At 29.8% G+C, this 21,041-nt stretch overlaps 1 protein-coding gene across 3 annotated transcripts; it reads right to left on the reverse strand.

Annotated features, from left to right (window-relative positions):
* Positions 1–1,827: 1,827 nt before the first annotated feature.
* LOC121118374 (cell fusion protein aff-1) lies at positions 1,828–14,592 on the reverse strand. 3 transcript variants are annotated; one of them, XM_040712943.2, is made up of 7 exons: positions 14,419–14,592; positions 14,141–14,356; positions 4,178–4,435; positions 3,648–4,113; positions 2,912–3,180; positions 2,701–2,859; positions 1,828–2,642 (listed from the first exon to the last, which is right to left on the reverse strand). In XM_040712943.2, exons 3-7 carry the CDS (start codon positions 4,340–4,342, stop codon positions 2,070–2,072), a joined length of 1,632 nt encoding a protein of 543 aa, XP_040568877.1. In that variant the 5' UTR covers positions 4,343–4,435; positions 14,141–14,356; positions 14,419–14,592; the 3' UTR covers positions 1,828–2,069. The 3 variants fall into 3 exon arrangements, with proteins under 3 accessions (XP_040568877.1, XP_071744401.1, XP_040568878.1); XM_071888300.1 differs by having other exon boundaries at positions 4,178–4,371; positions 14,419–14,556; XM_040712944.2 differs by having other exon boundaries at positions 4,178–4,371; positions 14,141–14,494.
* Positions 14,593–21,041: the final 6,449 nt, after the last annotated feature.

Here is a 21,041-nt window from a genome sequence, read left to right on the forward strand (position 1 = left end):
TGAAAATGGAGGCCCAGGGATTTGGAAAATACTTACCAGATGAGAAACAGATGACTTGTCGGATTTATCGATATAAGTGTGCCTTGAGTCCCCTGTCTAGAATTACACGCCACTCATTATCCTCATCTCATAACAAGAGTATGGATATTCATCTATAAAATCAAGTTAACGATAAATACATCAAGTCAAACTTTAACTTTCATCTCACAAAGATGCTTATTGCATGTAATATAACTTTATCCATTGCTAATTATCCCACGTTCAAAAAATTTATGGAAAAATACACGAGTACATTCTTCCCTTCCCGACGAACCATCATTAATTAATGGAGGATGTTGGTAATAATGTCATTTATAGGAATACCTCCATTGTAAATTGTGAAGTTAAGATAGTTTTCAGGATGTTTAGAGGCATACACACCAAATTATGAAATGGAACTCTGAGTTTTGTACCATCTTACAGTAAGTATTCATTTAAAAAAAAATCTTATCATAAAATATGATTCTATTTTAGCTAAAATTATCAAGAATTATGATACACAACTCATTAAATGGTAAAAAAAAGTGCTTAAATGGACACAACAACGGGGGTAGTAGCTTTGGATGGTTCGCAACTACTTTTATGACATTAGTTTCATCACTTAAAGATTTGGGTACATATATATAATAATATAATATTACATAATCAATAAATATTACTTTTTTATTACTTAAGGATTAGTTATAGTTGATAACCTCCAAGAAATGGTGCTCAGAAAACTCATAAAAGACAAAAACACGGGGGTAGTTGCATTGGGTGTAGCATTATAATTAGCAATTGTGTGTATCCTTCATGATATGTTATTATATAAGCATAAATAACCGGGAAAAAATATTTTTTGATGCTTTTAATAAGGAGTAATATCGCCGAATATTACTACATAATTAGCTTTTGCTCTAAATCTTTACGAATGGGGGACTCATGGAAAACGGCGTCATCAAATTTGACGTTGGTTTTCTCAATCGGGGTTGGATTTAACACCTTGACTGAAAGCTTGTGAGCCAGCTTTACATGGAGGGTAGATTCTTTATGATATATTTATTTTATATGTGCGAAGTTAGGGGCAGAGACGGAGAGCCTGGGAAGTATATCTTGGGACAAATAACTGTTTTAATCCTTGCATTGGAAACAATTCTATATTTTTTAAAAGTTGTGAACTACATGGATCAGGAGAAAAACTCTTTTTGTGTTTCGTGTGGAGGAACAAGAATTCAGTTCTGGAGGTTATATCTACATGGATATTTGCTTGCCTTTAGGTACAATTTTAGGATCCTTCAGTCGAAATTGATGAAAACTAACATCAGAGTCCTTTTTACTATCATTATAGCCTTGCTTGTAGCCAGAGGTACATCACTTGAAACCCATAACAATTAATTAAATATAATTCAATCCAAGTCTCTTGAGCACATCTATCAAGACCACGTTTTCAAAACATTTTAGGCTATCTTTTGCTGAAAAAGAGCGGGCCCTATTGTTACATTCATTTCCAGATATTTCTATATAGTCTTCTATGATTGAACTATCTGCGAATTTAGCGGAAGTGAGGAAAATTCCTTATAATACTACAAGTCTAAATCGAGTTTGTAGTATTTGCTCACAAGTCCAAGACCTTCAATATTTTAAATTATAGAACAAAAATAAAAAAAGTAAATACTCGTAATTTAACATCATATCTCCAAATAATATGAAAGATTCGATTTTATAGGTTGAGTGATATGCATTAATAACATTGTTCCGTTTATTAATGTAGTATAAAGTTTTAAAAATTATAAATGATTCCACTCCATGTCGGGTGTATTCAATATTCATCCAGCCATTAATATTTATTTCTTTAACCAATAAAATCTTTGTATATTGAATAAAATCTAGGAAGATATAAATGAACAAATAATTTATTGTAAAAATAATTATATAAAAAATAGAAGCATCAGACTAGATTCTCGCTTGAAAAATAAAAAGAATTATAATGAATAATTGTGTGAGTAACTGACTGTAAATAAGATAATTTCTTAAAAAATTCTTTGACCAAATCACTTTCTTGTATTATTAGGTGAACATCTACAGATGCAACACATTATTCTAACGACAATGATGATTAAACTTAAAATTATAACTAGAGTAACTGTCGTTAAGAGTATTCTTGTTGTGCTCCATATATTTGTTCCCCAACTGAATGGATTTATCCAATATTTCCAGGAATCAGAGCAGTTTGGACAGTCCCTATAAGTTGAAATAGATTTTGAACTAACTTTTGACAAGTAGGAATCGAAATCTTGAAGTCCATCCTCCAAACATGGGAGTAGTTTTTTTATTTTTTTATTTGAGTCCGATGGAGATAGAATAACCATTACTTTTTGGTTTCTATCACATAAAAGTCCTCCCCGAAGCTTAATCCGTTTCGAAGTTTGAGCACTCCCATTGTTTTTCACTGTCGTGGATATGACTAGTTGTTGTTCTGAATGTTGTGAAGAAACTGTTCCTCTAATAGATCCCCTTGCACCGCTCATGTTTAAACATAAAAATTGATTAGAGTGGCTATCTAAGAGAACATAACCTTCAAAATTATCAAGAGTGGATTCATGATATTGCATAACAACTCCAACCTAGAATAATAATGTTTCATTGAAAGATTATAAAATTAAAATTGTGATATGAAGCAACCTTATTTCGATGTTGAAGAGTTAAAACAAGGAGAGGAGACTCTCGGTGAACAATTTCGACAGTTCTTCTCCATACTTGTACACTTTGTATAAAAGGAAACATGGACTCAATGCGTTGGGCATTGGTTAATTGATTATCATTGATGTAAGGAGTGGAAAACTAAAAACAATTCTTTCAGAATGAGTTTCAATTTCAATTTATGTATAAGTACCTCTGTTCTGTAAGAATTATCCATACAATTTAACATTTCTACGTCAAACGCTCGCCTTAGTTGATGCCCAGTTGATTCAATATGATCCTTGTCCCTTTTTGATTTAAACCAACCTAATTTATAAATATTCCATTCATCCAAGCGATTGATAGGAATACTTCCAAATAAGTCATGTGACATTTCTGGAACCATATACCAGCCAGGAGGAACGGAGTTACTTGGTCCTGCTCCACTCATTTGAAGACTTACTTCCCAATCCACAGATGATCCTATATTTTAAACAATTCAAATGAATTTTTCGTGAAAAACAAATCATAAGTGTCATTTTCGGAAAGGTATCTCCTGCAGAGTTTTAAAATATTTACATGGATATATTTGTATGTACATTCCACAAGGGTGTACATTCAAATTCATACATATATACATCATAATGAATGAAGAATATCCTAATATATAGAGATGCAAAAATTGTCGAAATCCTCGCAATTGTAAACTTAAAAAAAAGAAAAAACAGTATAACTTTAAGAGACGAAATATATCTTGACAGGGATTACAATAATAATTATAAACTATATTTCTCTTTTCTCATTAATAGTATGGAATTTTCAGAAAATGGAGGAATAATTAGTAAGAGAACTAACATCTTGCAGATTACAAGTATATATATATATATAATTTAAATCTATGCTCACAAGGATTTCGACAATTTTCACATCTCTAATCATATTTCACTTACCCGAATTGAGGTCTACATGATAGGTTCTTGAGTCAACAACGGAGTAATCTTCATTGAGATGTCTCACATTGAGCTCAGCAATGATGCTCGGCACAGATAGCTCCACTGCTCGATATCTTTTATTTTCGTCTTTTTCTAGTCTTTCAACTCCTATAGAGCAGCATACAGAGGAACTTATTTTTAAAAACTTGAGGAAACATCCAGCAGAAGATACAGATGAGCTGTAGTAGTTGATACAATTGTCTTTTCCTTCACAGGATCGAGTGTTTGTGTTACAGGAGTTAGAACCACCAGGGCAATCACAGTAACACTGGACATTTGATTTTGCTAATCGAAAGAAATAATGGTTTGAAATGGAGTAAATTGAGCGTATGGACTCATAGGTAACTTCAATGTAACCCTTTAATCCTGAAGGGGTTTCAGATTTAAAACGATAGCAAACCGTTTCTCCTAAGCGAATCTGCCACTGAAAAGGATCATTTGCATATGTTAAATCATAATTAACTAATTACTCGATTAATATATTTTACTTGAAGAGTCGTAAAGTCTGATATTTCCCCAGTTTGAGATTCGACAAGTATTCGTCCATCCATAGATCCGAGAGGATTGGAACATCGAAGAGATCCTTTTTTTCTAAAAGTAGCTCCCTCTACGAGAAGGACTATGGTTAAAAGGAATGACGCAGTGGTGAACATATTACTTCAATCAATCATTACGAATTAAACTAAAATAGGAATGGTTTTGTATTCCTTTGTTATGGATAATCTATTCAGTTTTTATATTCAGACCTGGTGAAAAAGAGAGAATACATATTAATAATAACAAATTGCAGTCTATTTCTTTTTGCAAAAAGAAAAATCTAACAATAAGGAAGGAAGCAATGATTCAGAACATTCCATCGAAATCCATACTCTTCTGATTCATTAACAAAGATGAATAAATATGTATGTAGATATTTTTCCATTCATATTTTTAAAAAAATAAAAAAATATTACGTTCTCATACATTTGTAGAGATACAAAGTACACCATGGATTAATTAATAAGACAAGAAAAGGATAGGAACAAGATAAAATATTTTTGGCGTTCCATACTTAAGTTGTCATAACATTATTCCCTTCTTCTTATCTATGATTTAATATACTTACTCCCTTGAATGTACTATGAAAGGATAAGTCGATATATTATTTTTAAGAGCTTAAGATTTTAATTTTTGTGAGGCTGACAGATTGTTGTAATGCCCAAGGATGTAAATATGTCATCTGGGTTATGAAAAAATGGAGATTATACTACGATCACATAAGTTCCTATCGAATCTCAAGGAAGGATGTATACAGGGACTTGCAGATAAGTTGGAACTGACTTTAACTGCATCCACATCAATAAATAGAACATGTATATGTCATTTTAATGTACCATTTGTGAGTTTATGTTATTATCTTTTGATTGAGTCAATTTTGAATGTGGTTTGACAATAAGTAAAGACTGAGCAGCGAAGAAGGTCAACCATTGTCGAACTCCCTGACGTTGGAACGACCTTCTTGCTATAACGAAGGCTACCCTAAGTCTACTATTTACCGAATGTAAATGGAACCCAGTTTGTGTTTCAGCAAGACTCTGCTCCAAGAAGACTCAGGTCCTTCTTAACAGCAATGAAATCCCTTTTTAGGCCATAAAACCTGGCCCAAATCTCCTGATATGATCTCCTTGGACTTCTACTTCTAGAGGAAGTTAGAGAAACAGGTTTGTGCTACCAGCCACAACATCATCAAGGCACTGAAGGTTTCTATTACCAAGCACTGGGTGTCCATTGATCCCGCGGAAGTTGTCAAGGAGTTCAAGGCCTTCAGGCTAAGAATCGAGAGAATGGTTGCCAAAAATGGAGATCTCATTGAATACCATTATTGTCAATAAAATAAAGAATAAATTGAATGATTACAATTTTTTTCTACTTGCTATATTTATTAATCTAGAAGCAGTTAAATTCAGTCCCAATTTATCTGCAGGACCCTGTAGATTTTGGGAATCAAAAAGATAGAGACAGTGAAGCATATTCTTCAAATACCAAGAAACATCTAATTAATTAAAGTATATAATAGAAGTGAGTTTACATCTACTCTAAATCATCAAAAATGTTTTATATAGTAGTTTTACTTGTAAAAAAATTCTATAAAGACATTTAGCAAAAACCATTGCTCCAGAACTTTGAAAAATTTCCAATGATTTATTGACTGTGCGTAGCAAAGATTGTTTTAAAGACTAATGTATTTGTATATTTATACATATTTATATTATATACATCCTCTGTTATTCTATCCCATGCCTACTACCTACGAATATTTATAGTTTTTAACAAAGGCATTGACAACCTTATATAAGTCATGAGCGTCTATCATATAATAACTTGCACATTAGCTTCTGCTTTTAATCATTCTACCTCCATTACTCAATTACAGAATCTAAATGAAACCATTATCAATGATGAAAATCCATTGCAGAAAAGGGGATGTTAAAAAAAAGAAACCGAAAATCAACATGGTAACCCTGACAATTTGAAGAATGTTTAGAGGTAGAGAAAGAATAATGCTCATGACGTCTCATGAGATCAGCTACAATCAGCTGTGACAAGAGAGGAAGGAGAAAAGTATATAAACAAGCATTTGCTAGAATTACTCCAATGTTGATACCCAATTCTACTCTGAGTCCAACAAGGGCTTACAATTATAACTCCCAACAAATCCTCAGGGTTATGCTCCGTCTTTTATAAGCACAAACGAATGTTCAATCAGGTTTTGAGTATAATTGAATCTATTAAAGGAATGGAATAATAATGATATCTGTTGATATAATTTTATCAAAATTTTTCTTTACTAAGAAATTAGAGATTTAGTAACACTCAATACTAAGGGGGCTTATGCAACAAACAATGCAATTTTCCTCCTTTTTTTATTATTTTACTGGTAGAAGTACCCGGCATCGACCGGAGTTATTAGACGTCTACGAAAAGGCAAACCTTGCTTCAATAAAATACCTCGAAGATAACTTCAAAAAATAATAATTATTGTTACTCTCCCCTTTTCAGACTGAACTTCTTTAAAGGACCGAATGAGTTTCGTCCACAAAAATCATAACGTTGTCAGACCAGTCTAGGATTTTTCGAGCGAAACCCAAAACTAATGTTAATATAGAATATACATAAAAAAAGAAGATATGTGAATATAACAAGGAACAATATTGTTAAAAGAAGGGATTTAACTTTTATTTTAATAATGTAGATTATATATTCAATGCATAAAAAGTTTCTATTTTAATTCCTCTTCGAACTTTTTGTGTGTCTTATCTATTGCAAGATGAATCCGTGAGATAAAAGATAATTACAACTTTAACTATTTATAATTTTATGTATTTTTTTAGCATGTTACAAGGGTGAAGATTTCTTCCACATGGGTTAAATATAATTATATCCATTGATGCAAATCGAAAAAAGATATCTCATTTCATTGAGGTCAACACATACTTCATTTTGACCCTCCTATTCTTTCGTTCTCTCATTTGTTTTTACTTTAGACAAACGAACGGAATGATAAATGAATGTTATTTTGTACCGATAGATGGATGAACTACGCATAGTTTATGTAGGGTTGGAAATCATAAGGATTTTCGGTATATGAAAAAACAAAAACAAAAAATAAACATATATCATTTTGAAAATTGTTTACTAAAAAAAATATTTTTGGATTTTTTTTATAAAAAAATCCAAAAACCAAGCCAAAACAAAATATAACCCTGCGGATTGCCCTTTATTTAGCATATACATTGGCAGGAAGGACTTCTTTTTGGATCCTCAATTCAACTCCAACACGAATTTCACGTGTAACTCACTAACAAATTCTAGGGGTTACTCTTCCTCATTCATGAGCACATACACTCAAGGTTACACATTATATTTGTGTATTCTCTCCCCAAGAATGAACTAATAATTATAATATCTTTAGAAAATATAAACACTCTTCAAGTTAAAACTAACAGCAAACAAGGACACTCAAAAAAACTTAGGATTTACAAGGAATGTAAAAATTAAATTAATGGGTTGTTGTTTTATAAGGAAGTTACTGGGCTTTAAATTCTAATTTTTCGTACTTAAATTATACGCTTTCGGCTCATTTTGAGGATAATGTTTCTGAGGAAGTCTCCAGAAGTATGGTGGAGTTTGATAAATAATACAATTATATTTTAACATTCTAATAAAAAAAAATCAAAGTTCACGTTTAACTGAAACTTTTTTTTGGGAATCCGTCTCATGTATTCAAACGTTTATTTGCCAAGATGAATTCACCTTTTCTTCTCCTTGCCTAAGGGTTCTTGTTCCTTCGGAAAGTGTTCCAAGATGAGTTTTCAAACTGAATTTAGATGATAATATAAAATAAGTTCAGTACTCGGAATATGTCTCTTTTAACTCAAAATGGGAAAGTCTAATGTTTTACATAAGTAAATAATATGAAAAACTATCAATTTTTATATATTTGAGCATTCTGAAACTATGTTTACTTTTTAATAGTTATGACAATAACATCTTGTTTTTTTTTTTTTAACTATTTACGTTTTTTGTTATTAAAAAAATGTTTTTTTTGTTTGTTTATTTTAATTTATGAAGTTAATGTAAGAGTTCAAAAGCTGATAATGGGATGCTTGTCAAAAATATCAGAATATTTCTCAGAATCAGATGTACTTGTTTAAGGGGGATTGAAATTTTTTGGAAAAAATTTCTCTCGTTAAGGAATTTTGCTGAAAACCTTAAATAGTTTTGGATGACACTAATTACGACTAAATGGTATATTTAACATTTCAAAAAATGCTAGGATACAATCAAGTGACGACTCAATTTCAGCCTTCTAAGCAACATAAATCAACCGACTTATTGTGTGTTTGTTTCTAAGGAAAATACAATTTGGCACGAAAAAAAATAGGAAATTGAAATAGTTCAGCCCTTTTTAGACAAGAAAATATTTTTAAGGAAGTCGGGGGGCTATCATCATTTTTAAAAACATAACATCATTACAGATAGAACATTATCAGCTTTTGAACTCTTGATCGATAATTATATTATTGATTATTACTTTATCATTATCGTTGAAATTGTACTTCATTTACTCTCATTTCATTTTCATTGATTCCTTTTTTGATGGGATAAAAATTGAAAAGAATCTATTGGATCTAACAGTACTTAGTATTCCAACTTTTTTTAATCTCTCAAGTTGTCAATGAGGTCAGAAATAATAAAAAGGTTATCTATGACCCCCTTACAGCATTTGGATGTTTTTTCTTTTTCAATTAACAAAAATTTTAAGAAATGCAATGAAGAAGCAAGCCGGAAGATGAATCTAAAACCGAAATCTAGATCAAAATAGTGTTGGCTTTGATTTGGCATATTTTTTCACATTGTTGGGTCGAAAGTACTTGACCATCAATTCATCCACACAAATATGTTCAGACGTATCCACATATTTTTTTGCAGTTCCGTTTATATATCTAAGAGCATTGCAACTTTCCAAAAGGGGTTGTAGAGATTCGGATAGTTGTTGTCGGCAAAATTAATCAAATCTATTTCGAGGCATAAGATATTAATTGAGTCTTCCCGTCTTTGGCAATACATATTTTTTGTGTCGCTTTGGGATAGCTACTGAGGTACATGATGGCATTACTCGCTCAGATTGTATCCCTGTTCACCTTTTCACTGAAGGTTGGATTTTTTGAGCGGCAGGCATGTCCTTTTGTCTCCACTTATATTTTTTTTCTACACAGGAATTGAGTATAAATAATTTTAGTTGAATGGGTATCAAATTAAACTTTTATATAGTGGAATTTTACTTTGGATGCGATATTTGGATGGGGACTGTTTTCTTATAAATTTTTTAATTCGTATGAGCTTTTGACTATCAATTGATTGCTGGTTTTCTCTTTCTATTCGTCTACATATTAAAAAAAAATCATTTGAACTCATACATTAGAGTGTTCGCTATTTCTTAAAGTTGACTAAATTCAAAATTATCAGGGATCATGGGATGTGTTTGGGTGTTGGTAATGACTTCCTCAATTTTTTTTTCTATGGCAATAAAAAAGGAAAATAATGAAGTTGAGGTGGTCATCATGTTTACTTACAATCAAACAAACGGATGTTTTTAGTACCGTTTGAAGCAAAAAAACATAATTTCAAAAAATGTAATTTTAACGTACATATATGTACGTGTGGGAAGTAATGGGCTAAGTCGTTTATTCCTTTTCCTATGTTCCTTTTTTCAATTAATGGAAACGTATTGTTAATATCAGCTGTTTTGTATGTATCACACTCAACCTCATCCAAAGAATGAGTTGTTGATGCCACAATCTAATGTTGTTAAAATTAATTTTAAAAATAATGTATTTATTCTCCTTGTCTTTAACATAAGTAAGTACTTTTGAAGTAATTTCATCGGGTATTTATGATTGCAAAGTTGATGAAATAATTATGAAAATATTACAAATTTAAATAGGGTAAGTTTGAGTCTATTTATCATTAAGTAAAATTCGCTTAAAAATCAACTTTTTACCCCAGTTAATTAACTAAGTAAAAAGGATGTTTACTAAAGGAGAGTTTAAAACGTTGCCGTGTGATAAGGGCTCTAAATTAAGGGACAAGGATAATAATTAAAGGTGTGAAAGGAAAAGGAACTATTAAATATGACTGCTTTTGTCACTTCTGGGTTTCCAAGAGCTAAGCTATTTAAAGATTTCCATCCTTTAAAAAAAAAAATGTTGATTGTGACATTATAATCATTATTTAATTTTGTCATTATAATAAAAATATGGTTAATAATCGCCAAGTTTGAGCAATTACCGATAAAACTCCCCTATGATTAATTGTTCCATTTTCTCACTGATATATCCGTCGAGATTTAGTGGTTTTTATTAAGCATAATAAAAAACTCAACGAATTAAAAATATTTCCAATTTTAAGTGTGCTTAGTTCTATTCAAAAGCATTTTATCTAAATTTATTTCGATGACGCGAAGAATTTCCTCCTGATCAAAAGAAGAAAAATGTTCCAGCCTTACTTTATAATAAAGAGAAAATATATATTTACTAATTTAGCATTGCTTTCTTCAAAGAAGTTAACTTTTAATTCATATAGCGATGCTTCAATGATTCCCTTTGAACTGTTTTATTTTATTGTAATAAATTTGTATCAAGTTATAAAAGATATGGCGTGAAGACCTTTGATGTGATGTTTTTATGCCTTTCACTAGTAAACTTTTAGTCTGATTGAATAATATGTTTATTAATCAGAGTTAAAGAGTCGCTTGTACATATTATCTTTTATGGAAAAAAAATCTGCTATTTATAAATGTCTGTTCTAACATTAATTTAAGTCATTGGCGTACATATAAATACTACTAATCCATAGTCATTTGTAGTCTGTAAATAAATTATATCGCAATTTAAAACATTAATGTTTATGAAAGAAAAAACAAAAAACTAATTAATCTAGCTTATATTTTATACATGCTATTACTGTTTTATAGATTCGATTAAGTAATCATTTTTCTCCTGAAAACAGTTGGATAAGTCACTCAACCTCAGTAGTGCTCCACAATTTTTACAATGAACAAAATTATTGAACAAAGATTTTGTCTTAAATTTTCTTTTGGGAACAAAATTTCACATGCTGTCAGGTTGAAAATGTTAGAAAAAGCTTTTGGTGAATCAGTTTTATAACAGTGTTCTGTTGCAATCGTCCATGGATATTGGGGCAGTTTCAACATTTGACTGACCGCATTGAAATTCAATTTGTGATAAAAAAAACAACAACTACAGAGTGGTACATTCTTTGAATAAATTCAACAATAGCAAATATATGTTTTTATATCTTGTCAAATTTTGATATGTCTGAGTCAAACCAAAAGCCCCTAAAAAAAAAAGTTGCAACTTTACCTACCCCCTACATTATGGAATAAAGTACTTGTTAGGCAGTGATGAAAATTCAGTATAGAATGGGAATGTTAAAAAACAAACAGACAGAAAAATCCAGAATGTGCATGTTAAAAAAAAGAAACCGAAAATCAATATGGTAACCCTGACAATTTGAAGAATGTTTTGGAGGAGAGAAAAAATAATGCTCATGACGTTTCATTAGATCAGTCACAATCAGCAGAGGAAAGAAAAAAGGATATAACCTAAGAAATGACTCTGATGTTGATCCCCAATTCTAATCTGAGTCCAAAAAGAACATACAATTATTCAATGTCCGTCGTTGAAAAGGGCACACGGATGTTCAATCAGGTTTGGAATATAATTGAATCTATTTAGAAAAAGATGTTCACTACTCAGGAATTAAATAATAATGTCAACTGATAGGGAAAATAAAGTTAATTCTTCAAATTACCAATTCCAAAAAAAAAAAAAAAAAAAAACCGGCCCAGCTAAAAAATACAACGGATTTTCATCACTGTATATATATATTATTCTAAGAAGATTGGTTATTTTGAATTTTTTGGTAAGACTCCATCTTGGATACATCTCGAAGAAACCTCATCAAACAGCTTTAATAATCAAACAGGGCATAACAACTGAAGTGAATAATGCCAATGATTAACAGTAATATTTGAATTAAATCAAAATAATCTGTATTAAAAATCCGTAGGATATAGCTAGGTTTGTACATTTTTTTCTTTTGGCCGATTAGGGACAAGAAAGTACGATAATTAGAGAAAGATATCTTATTCTTTTCATTAGAATAGTTAGTTTTTATCTCCAACATTGGAAATAAGATTGTATAACAATAAAATGTTATATTTTTAATGCATTTTAGTGGCAGATATATAATAATTTTGATAGAAAGTAAGGTTTAAGTCATTTTTTTGTTGGTCCCAGTTTGACATCCAATAGTTTACTATGTTCCTTTATATTAATGGAAAAAATTTTACATTGTTAAAAAAACTTGGTTGATTGTAGGCCTCAAAACTCATGATATCAACAATTCTGACGTCACATGAAAGCACTCTATATACATGGGGGTCCGTACATAATATACATATATATATATTTTTTTTGGGGGTGGGAGGGGGTTTGGTTTTTAGAATTTGTTGAAAAAATCAAAAAAATTAAATTTTTCTGAATTTTATTTTGTAAATCTAATTATTTTGATTTTTTTTTTTGGAAAAAGATTCAACTAACCACATCTACCCATAAAATTTTTTTTGGAAAAAAAATTGAAGAATCAGCAGTTATTTAGATAAAATTATATTTTTTGGAAAGAAAATTCAAATATTAAATTTTTGGAGAAAACTTTTTAATATCGAAAGCTATTCACAGAAAATTAAATATCTTGGAAAATAAATTGAAAAATTAAATTAAATGTTTAAGAAAAAAAAATCAAATATTAAATATAAATATTTAAAACCAAAAATTCAACATACCCAAGGCTTATAGAAATACAAGGTTTGACCATCATGTAATCGGGCTCGCTAGAATTTTCAATCTGATGGATTGTACCGACTACTGGGCATCACAGGCAGCTTTTTTACAAAACACGCAACCACTCATAGTCTATGAAGTCACTATTGCTAGAATGTTCAATGTAATGTATCGTATCTACTGCTGGGCAAGAAAAATAGTTTTTCTAAAAACGCTCAACCAATCATCCACTATGACGTCAGTATTGAAAGCGTGGTGGAAGTCATATATCAGTGGTACATGCGTTATGGTGTAACCTTGTATTCTATTGCATATATCTAGTTCTTCATTTTTTTTAGAAGGAGGGGGTTGCAGCCCCTCCAGCAAATCCCCATCCGAAGCCCCTAATATTGTCATTTGACTTTATGTACAAGAAAGAGCCTGTGTTGCATAAATCAATGCTTAAAACTTGCTACACGTTTATGCATAACATGTTATTCATTAATGATAATTAATTAATCAAAGATGTAATATGGCCACACAATATCTACAATGTACATATATTGTGCATTTAATTGCAACTGACGAATATGACGTGTCAACATAAAATTAGGCTAGGATAAAAAGAATAATTTGAAAAAAAAAAAAAAAGTTATTTTTTCTAACTATTTTGATTCATAAGAAAAGATCATGTGGTTTTTATAGCCCATTATGCGCCCTTATATCAGGAAAATGGTATTTGTTGTTATAGTGTTATTATATCTACGACTTTGAACTTTTTCATATTCTCCTCCTTTTGAAATTTAAGGCTTAAAAAGTGGCAGTTTTTTAAAATCAAAGACAATCTATTTCTACGTTGAACATTGCACATTGAATTTTGGTCACAACCAGTAAAGCAATTAAGACCCTGGGCTTCCACACAACAAATACAAAAATGTTAATATGAATTTAAGAGCTGAACTTTATCGATTATTTTAGCTTACTTCTGGATTTCCACAAAACAAATTCCAGCCTGCTTTTATGCTCACACATTAAGAACTATAAAAATCAAATTAATTTGTTTACCTTATATATATAGGTATTTTCCTTCCATCGAATTATGTTCCTTGGGTGGTAATAAAGTTAAGTAGGGCCATTAAGAACAAAAATAGGTCGTAAAGAATTTTTTTTTTTAAATATATAGGTAGACTCCTTCCTCTTGACGAACGGATGAAAAACCAAAAACAACAACAACTGGGAACTCAATCTGACCTCACACAATGCAGTCCGAGTTCAATGTAACTTTTCAAAGAAGAAGTAAAGGAAAACGATATACAAAAATATGTAGACTTCATTTAAATCACCTTCCTTGAATTTTGTACTACCTTTCTTCACCCCCGCTTTGCATTCAACTGCGGTTATTCACGGAATACTAAGAGTGTTTATACGATGTTCATACAATGTATATGTATGTAAATCTACACATTTTTGCCTCATTTTCTTCTTCTTTATCTGTTGACACATTCAAGCATTGTGGTGAAGGGTCTAATTTGCAATTGATTTAAATGTTTCATATCAAAGCGCTAAAGACATAAGTAATGTTTGTTTTTTGAATAGAAGAAGAGATGCAGATTGCTCATGCATTGATGCAACATTTTCTAAAGGATCCTTAAGGACAATTCAACAATGTTTTTATGGCCCTTCTTATTATAATTACCCAACTCATGTTCCTTACTCTAGAGTAAAATATTTCATACAAATGGCATGATATGGGCGGTCCTTCAAAAATAATGTTTTACTATTAGATTTTTCGCCTAATGGCGCCGCTAGTAACATAAAATTATGGTTTAGGGTTTAAAAAGTATTGAACTATATTATCATCAATATAAACCATGTTATATACTCAGTTTTTTTGTCCGCAGGGGGTGGGCTTCAGGGTGTGTAACAACCCCCCTCCTCCAATTAAAGAGTTTTTTCTTTTTAATATATTTTCTTTTGTCATACGGTCATTCAAATTATACAGAAAAACAAAAATTTAATATTGAAATTTTTTTCGAAAAAATTTACATGTTTGTAAATAGCTATGGATTTTGAAACTTTTTTTTCAGTATATGTAATACTCAAAATGTAATTTTTCATTTTTTTTCAAGAAATATTTATTTTTTCTTAATAATTATGTATTTTTCAATTTTTTTCCAAAAAATTCAATTTTTGAAATATTTTTCTACAAAAATTTGATTTTTTTTGAATAGCTATGGATTTTTGAAACTTTTTTCCAAGAAATATAATATTCAAAAATTTTATTTTTTAAATATTCCGAAAAATGTAATTTTGCATTTTTTTCTGAAAAATATAATTTTTTGTGTATAAAGATGGAATTTCTATTTTTTTCAAAAAAACTATATATTAAAAATCAATTTTTGAAATTTTTTTTCCAAAAATTTAATTTTTTGAGAATAACTGTAGATTTTTGAAAAATTTTCAAAAAAACTTTACATTCAAAATCAATTTTTGAAATTATTTTCCAAAAAATTTAATTTTTTGTGAATAACTGTAGATTTTTAAAATAAAAAAAAACTAATTTTTTATAAATAGGCATAGATTTTTCATTTTTTCTCAAAAAAAAAAACCAAGCTCTCATTTTTAAATATATATAATCTTATAAAAAAGTAATGATGAAAGCTAGCATTGCCCTGCTCTCACCCTTCCATTTTGTTCCCTACCTAATAAAACATCGTTGTACAAAAACCTTTCATTAATTTCTGGAGACGGCATTAATATACTCCTGAATATATACAAAAAAAAATATATATATTAGTTAATGCCACTTTTTGTTGTAGTAAAAATGTATTTTCTTGGAACTATTTTCAGAAATTTCAATTATAAAACAAGGTTTGGTAAGTATTTTTAATTTGTTCACTTTGAAGTTGTACTTTTTTTCAACTTAAGGTATACTCTTTGCTACAGATATCAGCTGTTATCCTACATATCACAATCAATCAAACCAAAGTTAATCATTGTATTTTTAGTACCAAAAGTTCGTTAATAGTAATTAATATTTCATAGAATTTTCTATCGAAAATGAAATTATAATAATCACAAATTATATCATATGTTGTTATGATTAATTAGCTTAATTGTCTAGCAAAAAAATAAAAATTACTTTATATTTAAGTTCATTAACGACGTCATAGTACATTAATTATTCATGTTACATATATTCCATTTTTGCATTGTCCTTATCCAAATATTTTAAATCCTTCTTGTTCATCTCATTTTTTGAAAGTAACAATTGGGTTACACAAATTACAATTTATACACATCATATACATATATGTCACGGCTTTACATGGCTATCACAAAAATTTATTATATGTTTATCGTTACGGAATGGTCCATTATAATCGGAACTTTTTGAATTTTAAACTTCAACAAGATATAATCAGATTTATGTGCAACAAGAAATAATTTAAAATCAATCAATATTATAAATAGAAGTGTGTCTGAGTCTCGTAATCATTAATGTAGCCCCCCTTAGCTGCAATAATGCCTTCTAGGTGGAAGCGGTAGGCCTGTTATGTAGATGTAGTCCTCTGTCATGGCGTCCCAGTACTTGCTGACGGTTGCTTTGAGGGCCTCGTTGTTTAGATGACAAACACTGCAGGCCTTCCCCTCAACATGCAATTAAAAGGTCTGGTCAAGGTGGTTGGCATTATATATCCATAAATTACCCTAAAATATAAAAGAAAAATTAGCTTAAGACACTATTAATGTAAAATATTGATTTTTAGTTGTATCATAGTGAAAAATATAGGTCAAACAAAATAATGAAATGCATAGAAGTCATCATATTCACTGAAATATAAAGTTTTCATGTGCTGGAACCATAAAATTTATAGCAATTTATACCCTTCAAAATCGAGTAAACCTTTAAGATATCTGTACAATTTTTATTATGTTAGTTTTATATTGAAACACCTCCTAATAAAAGAGCATCAAATGATAACAAACAATTAGGTTTTTTAGGGACACTTAAGTGCTAATTCTGGTTAACCTTCTGTTTCTGAAAGAAGAAAGGTTGAAAGAAACAATTAAGAGCACATTATGTTTTAGGAGTTGAATGGGTAATTAATAGTGTTGAAACTCAGTCCAACTAATTTTTTTCGGGTCGTTCATAAACGATGTTTTCTAGACCAACTTTGTCTGATATTTTGGTCCAGTCTGCAATCGCAGACTGTATAACAAAATTTAATTCTTTTCAAATCGTGTACCAATTTTTTCGGTCTAGACCGAATTTTAGATGAGACCAGTTCCAGAAAGGATTTTTTTTTCTGATCGAACTAAATCGATTTTTTCTTTTAGATAAGTACAACCAAACTTACTTAATGAACCAAATTATTTATGTCCACTAAAAATCAAAACAGTGTTGGACCGTTCTAGAATAATAGAAATACATTCTCACAACCCTTCTACAGAGTTTCTCTTTAGCAAAGAAAAAGAAGCAGAAACATTTACAGCTGATAATTTTTTTTTTTTTTGTGTGTGTGGGGGATGTAATGATGTACAATCATTTTGAAGGATATGCCCATGACGTTTTTTATAGACCGAACTAGACCAAATTTTTGTTTGAGATTTGTCCGGACCGAACTTATTCAAAAGACAAAATTAGTTTGTTCCACTAATAATAACAACGATCCCAGACTACTGGCCTAGGATTTTTAGACCAAACCCTAAGACTAGTAATTATTTCCCTAAGGTCTCAAAACCTAACTGCCCAATTGATGATTATTGCAAAGTCTTATTTTCTAATAATCAACGAAAACCGTAACTATTACTAATTTATTTATACAATTAATTCTAATAGTGATTAGTAGGTCTATGTAGCTTTATATTTTCTTGATTAATCAAGTCTTGGATATTTATGGATCAATGAATAATAACATGATCAGAGTGATTCGAATAATTATACCCTATGTAGGATTGTGAATAATAGTGTTCCAATAATTCATTTCATGTTCAAAACACTATTTCAGTTGCTTTAATCCTACATAATTTTGTTAAATATTTCATCAAAATAAAGTGAAGGACAATTACTCATATTAATCATGATAAAGAGAGATCAATTATATAATTAAGGATAAATTCATGCAAGCTTAATATATATATTTTTTTCATTCAGAAACCTGTTCATTCAACAATTTATTATCTCAGTAAAATCTTACTTAAAGGATACAAGGCTGTGTGCTAATTGAATAATTAGACCATAGAGTTATTTTATCTTGTCGTAAAATAAGTTACGTGATAAAAATAGGTCATTGTATGCAATTACTCTGCTCTCCATAAATTAGATTAAACTGCAAGGCTCATTATAAGAAAATAAAATAATTATATACAATATCAAAACTACGATTATTGTGTGTATTAAAGATATGACGTTAAACGAGTTAAGGTTTTTTGTAGTTGTAGTCCAAATAGTGGTTTTTGTTTTCCAAGAGGTGTTATTCTTATTCTTTAATCATTGAAGAAATACCTTTCAAATATAAATAAATCAGTATTCCATGAAAGACGCAAAAATTGTAAGACTGATGATTAGTTGCTGAGTTATATAAGTAAGTCCTTGTTGAAATCGGAGTAGAGTAAAAAATCGTAATTCCTTTCTCACGACGTACCCTTGCCAATATATATAAAAAAATATTTTATTTAGTTGTCAGCTCAGGGGTGTCTGGAAGAATATACATATATATATATATTGAGGGGGGTTGGAATTTAAATTAAAAAAAAAAAAAATTGAAAAATTATTTTTTTTGAAAAAAAGTTTCCAAATATTATAATTTTTTTTCCAAAAAAACTCAAAAATCTGTAGCTATTTTAAAATTTTTATTTTTTTTATTTTAAACTATATTTTAATATTTGAAATATTTTTCATAAAAATTCCAAAAACCAGGGCCTCTCCATAATATAATACTTTGGACGCTCCTGATAGTAAAATGGTATTTTTATGTATTATTTAAAATATTAAATAATCAGAATCGGCATCAGAATTTTATTTTAGAATCGTCCTATCACTATTAACCCCATTAATTTTTGGTTGTTTCTTTTTTAACATAGTGGGAGATCATATTTATTACAACTATAATTATGACATATCTCCTCCTATTCTGCTCGTAAGGAAAACATTACCTGTATTTTCGTTCAACACTTTTCTTCATTTACATTTTGTTACCATTTCAATCCCTTCTTCTCATCGATTTCTAGCGCTTATACTTAGCTAAAAAGAGTTGATGGAAAAAGTTATAATTTAATAATATATAAGACTTACATATATACTACTTATCTTTTATCAGATAAAGATTGTCAAAATGTGTTCATTCACACCCCTCTCAGTATATGGAAGGAATATTGTACAAAGTACATACATTAAGATACATTTTATGTGTTGATTGAGTCCATTCATGTTCACGAATCCTTTGTCTATATGATAGGTACATATGATTATTTATAAACATTTATAAACAACTCTTGAATGGTATCAATAATATTACAATTTTTTTTGGGTGAATTATCAATAGCTCCTTCAACTCGAAATTTAACAGAACATACGAACATTAAAGTATGTCGGTGATTGCCTGATTATTGACAAATTATAAAAATTTAATATTTTGTGGATAGCTGCGGATTTCTGAAAATTAAAAAAAAAGTTTAATAATCAAAATTTAATTTTTTTTGTGAATAGCTTATATTTTTGAAATTTTTATCCAAAAAAAAAACTAAGTTTTTTGTAAATTTTTGAAAAAAAATATTTGAAATTGATTTTTTTCCCCAAAAAATTAATTTTTTTGTCAATAGCTTTAAATTTTTAAAGTTTTTTCAAAATAAAATAATTTTTTGATAAATAAAGAAGAAATTAAAAAACCAAGGCCACTCAAGATATAATCCTGCGGACGCCTCTGAGTTAGAAATCAAGCAAATTAGACTGAAGAATACTTCTTAAGGAATTAATAACTAAACTATATAAAGATAATTAACTTTTAGTACTGATCTTTACGTATCTTTACGAACAGACTTTTACTATAGATCTCTAATCAGTATAATTAGTCAGAACCCTTCCATAGAGTTTTTCAAACATTTAAATATGCACATTGTATCGTTACTTTTATTATATTACGTAACCTTCCCCCTAAAAATATAAGTAAAATAGGCCAAAATTAGTTAGTAACAGTTAGCCAATTGTTCCAAACTATGGAATTATTATTTTATAATTGTAGAGAATACTTAAAAACTTAAAAGATCTAAAGCTAATTCAACTAATCAACGTTCATAACATTGATTAGAAGAAAAGAAGTAGAAACATCGACAGCTGACAACAAAATACACTTTATATTTTTGTGTTGTCGAGGAAAGGAAGTAATATATTTGTATAAGAAAATTAAGAAGAATAGAGTTATACACGTGACGTCAAAGACCCAACCTCCCAACAGATAATTATTTCTGCCTGGCAAAAAAACCCAATAGGAGCTACTTTCGTAGCGTAGTTTTTGTATTGAAAACTATAAATAAGGCTATGTCCGGTTCAGGGTCAGCAGTTCTATCGGTAATGGTCTCAGTTAAACTTTATCGGTCTCGGTTCTTTTTTATACAGGCTCAGTTTGGTAACAGATACTCAAAACAAAGGGCTTCACTAGAAAGTTCGGACCCAGGAAATAATATTAGATACAAACATGGCCACAGATACTTTATAAGGAGAAAGTGTAGTGCCCCAAGTTTCTGCAGGGTCCTTAAAGATAAGGTTGCTTAAGACAATGGTTTTCAATGCGGGGGCCTAGAGGGGATGCTAGGGCACAGGAAGATGTAGAATTGAGGATTGTTTTAAGTCTTGATATAAATAGTGTACATGTTTCCTATAAAGGAACCTCATCTAAAAATGTATTAGTGTAGGGGGCCTTGGCATAATAAAGTTTGGGATACCATGGCTTAACAAATATTAGGG

The sequence above is a fragment of the Lepeophtheirus salmonis genome, chromosome 5, assembly GCF_016086655.4.
Source record: "Lepeophtheirus salmonis chromosome 5, UVic_Lsal_1.4, whole genome shotgun sequence".
NCBI classification, from domain to species: Eukaryota; Metazoa; Arthropoda; class Copepoda; order Siphonostomatoida; family Caligidae; genus Lepeophtheirus; species Lepeophtheirus salmonis.

Bases quoted from the DNA above. Each gene is read 5' to 3' on its own strand.
- LOC121118374 (XM_040712943.2), bottom strand. From the start codon at position 4,342: ATGTTCACCACTGCGTCATTCCTTTTAACCATAGTCCTTCTCGTAGAG. The intron at 4,114-4,177 runs GTAAAATATATT...GATCCTTTTCAG, and splicing joins CAGACTTTACGACTCTTCAA to TGGCAGATTCGCTTAGGAGA. The intron at 2,643-2,700 runs GTTGCTTCATAT...TTATTATTCTAG, and splicing joins CTCTTCAACATCGAAATAAG to GTTGGAGTTGTTATGCAATA.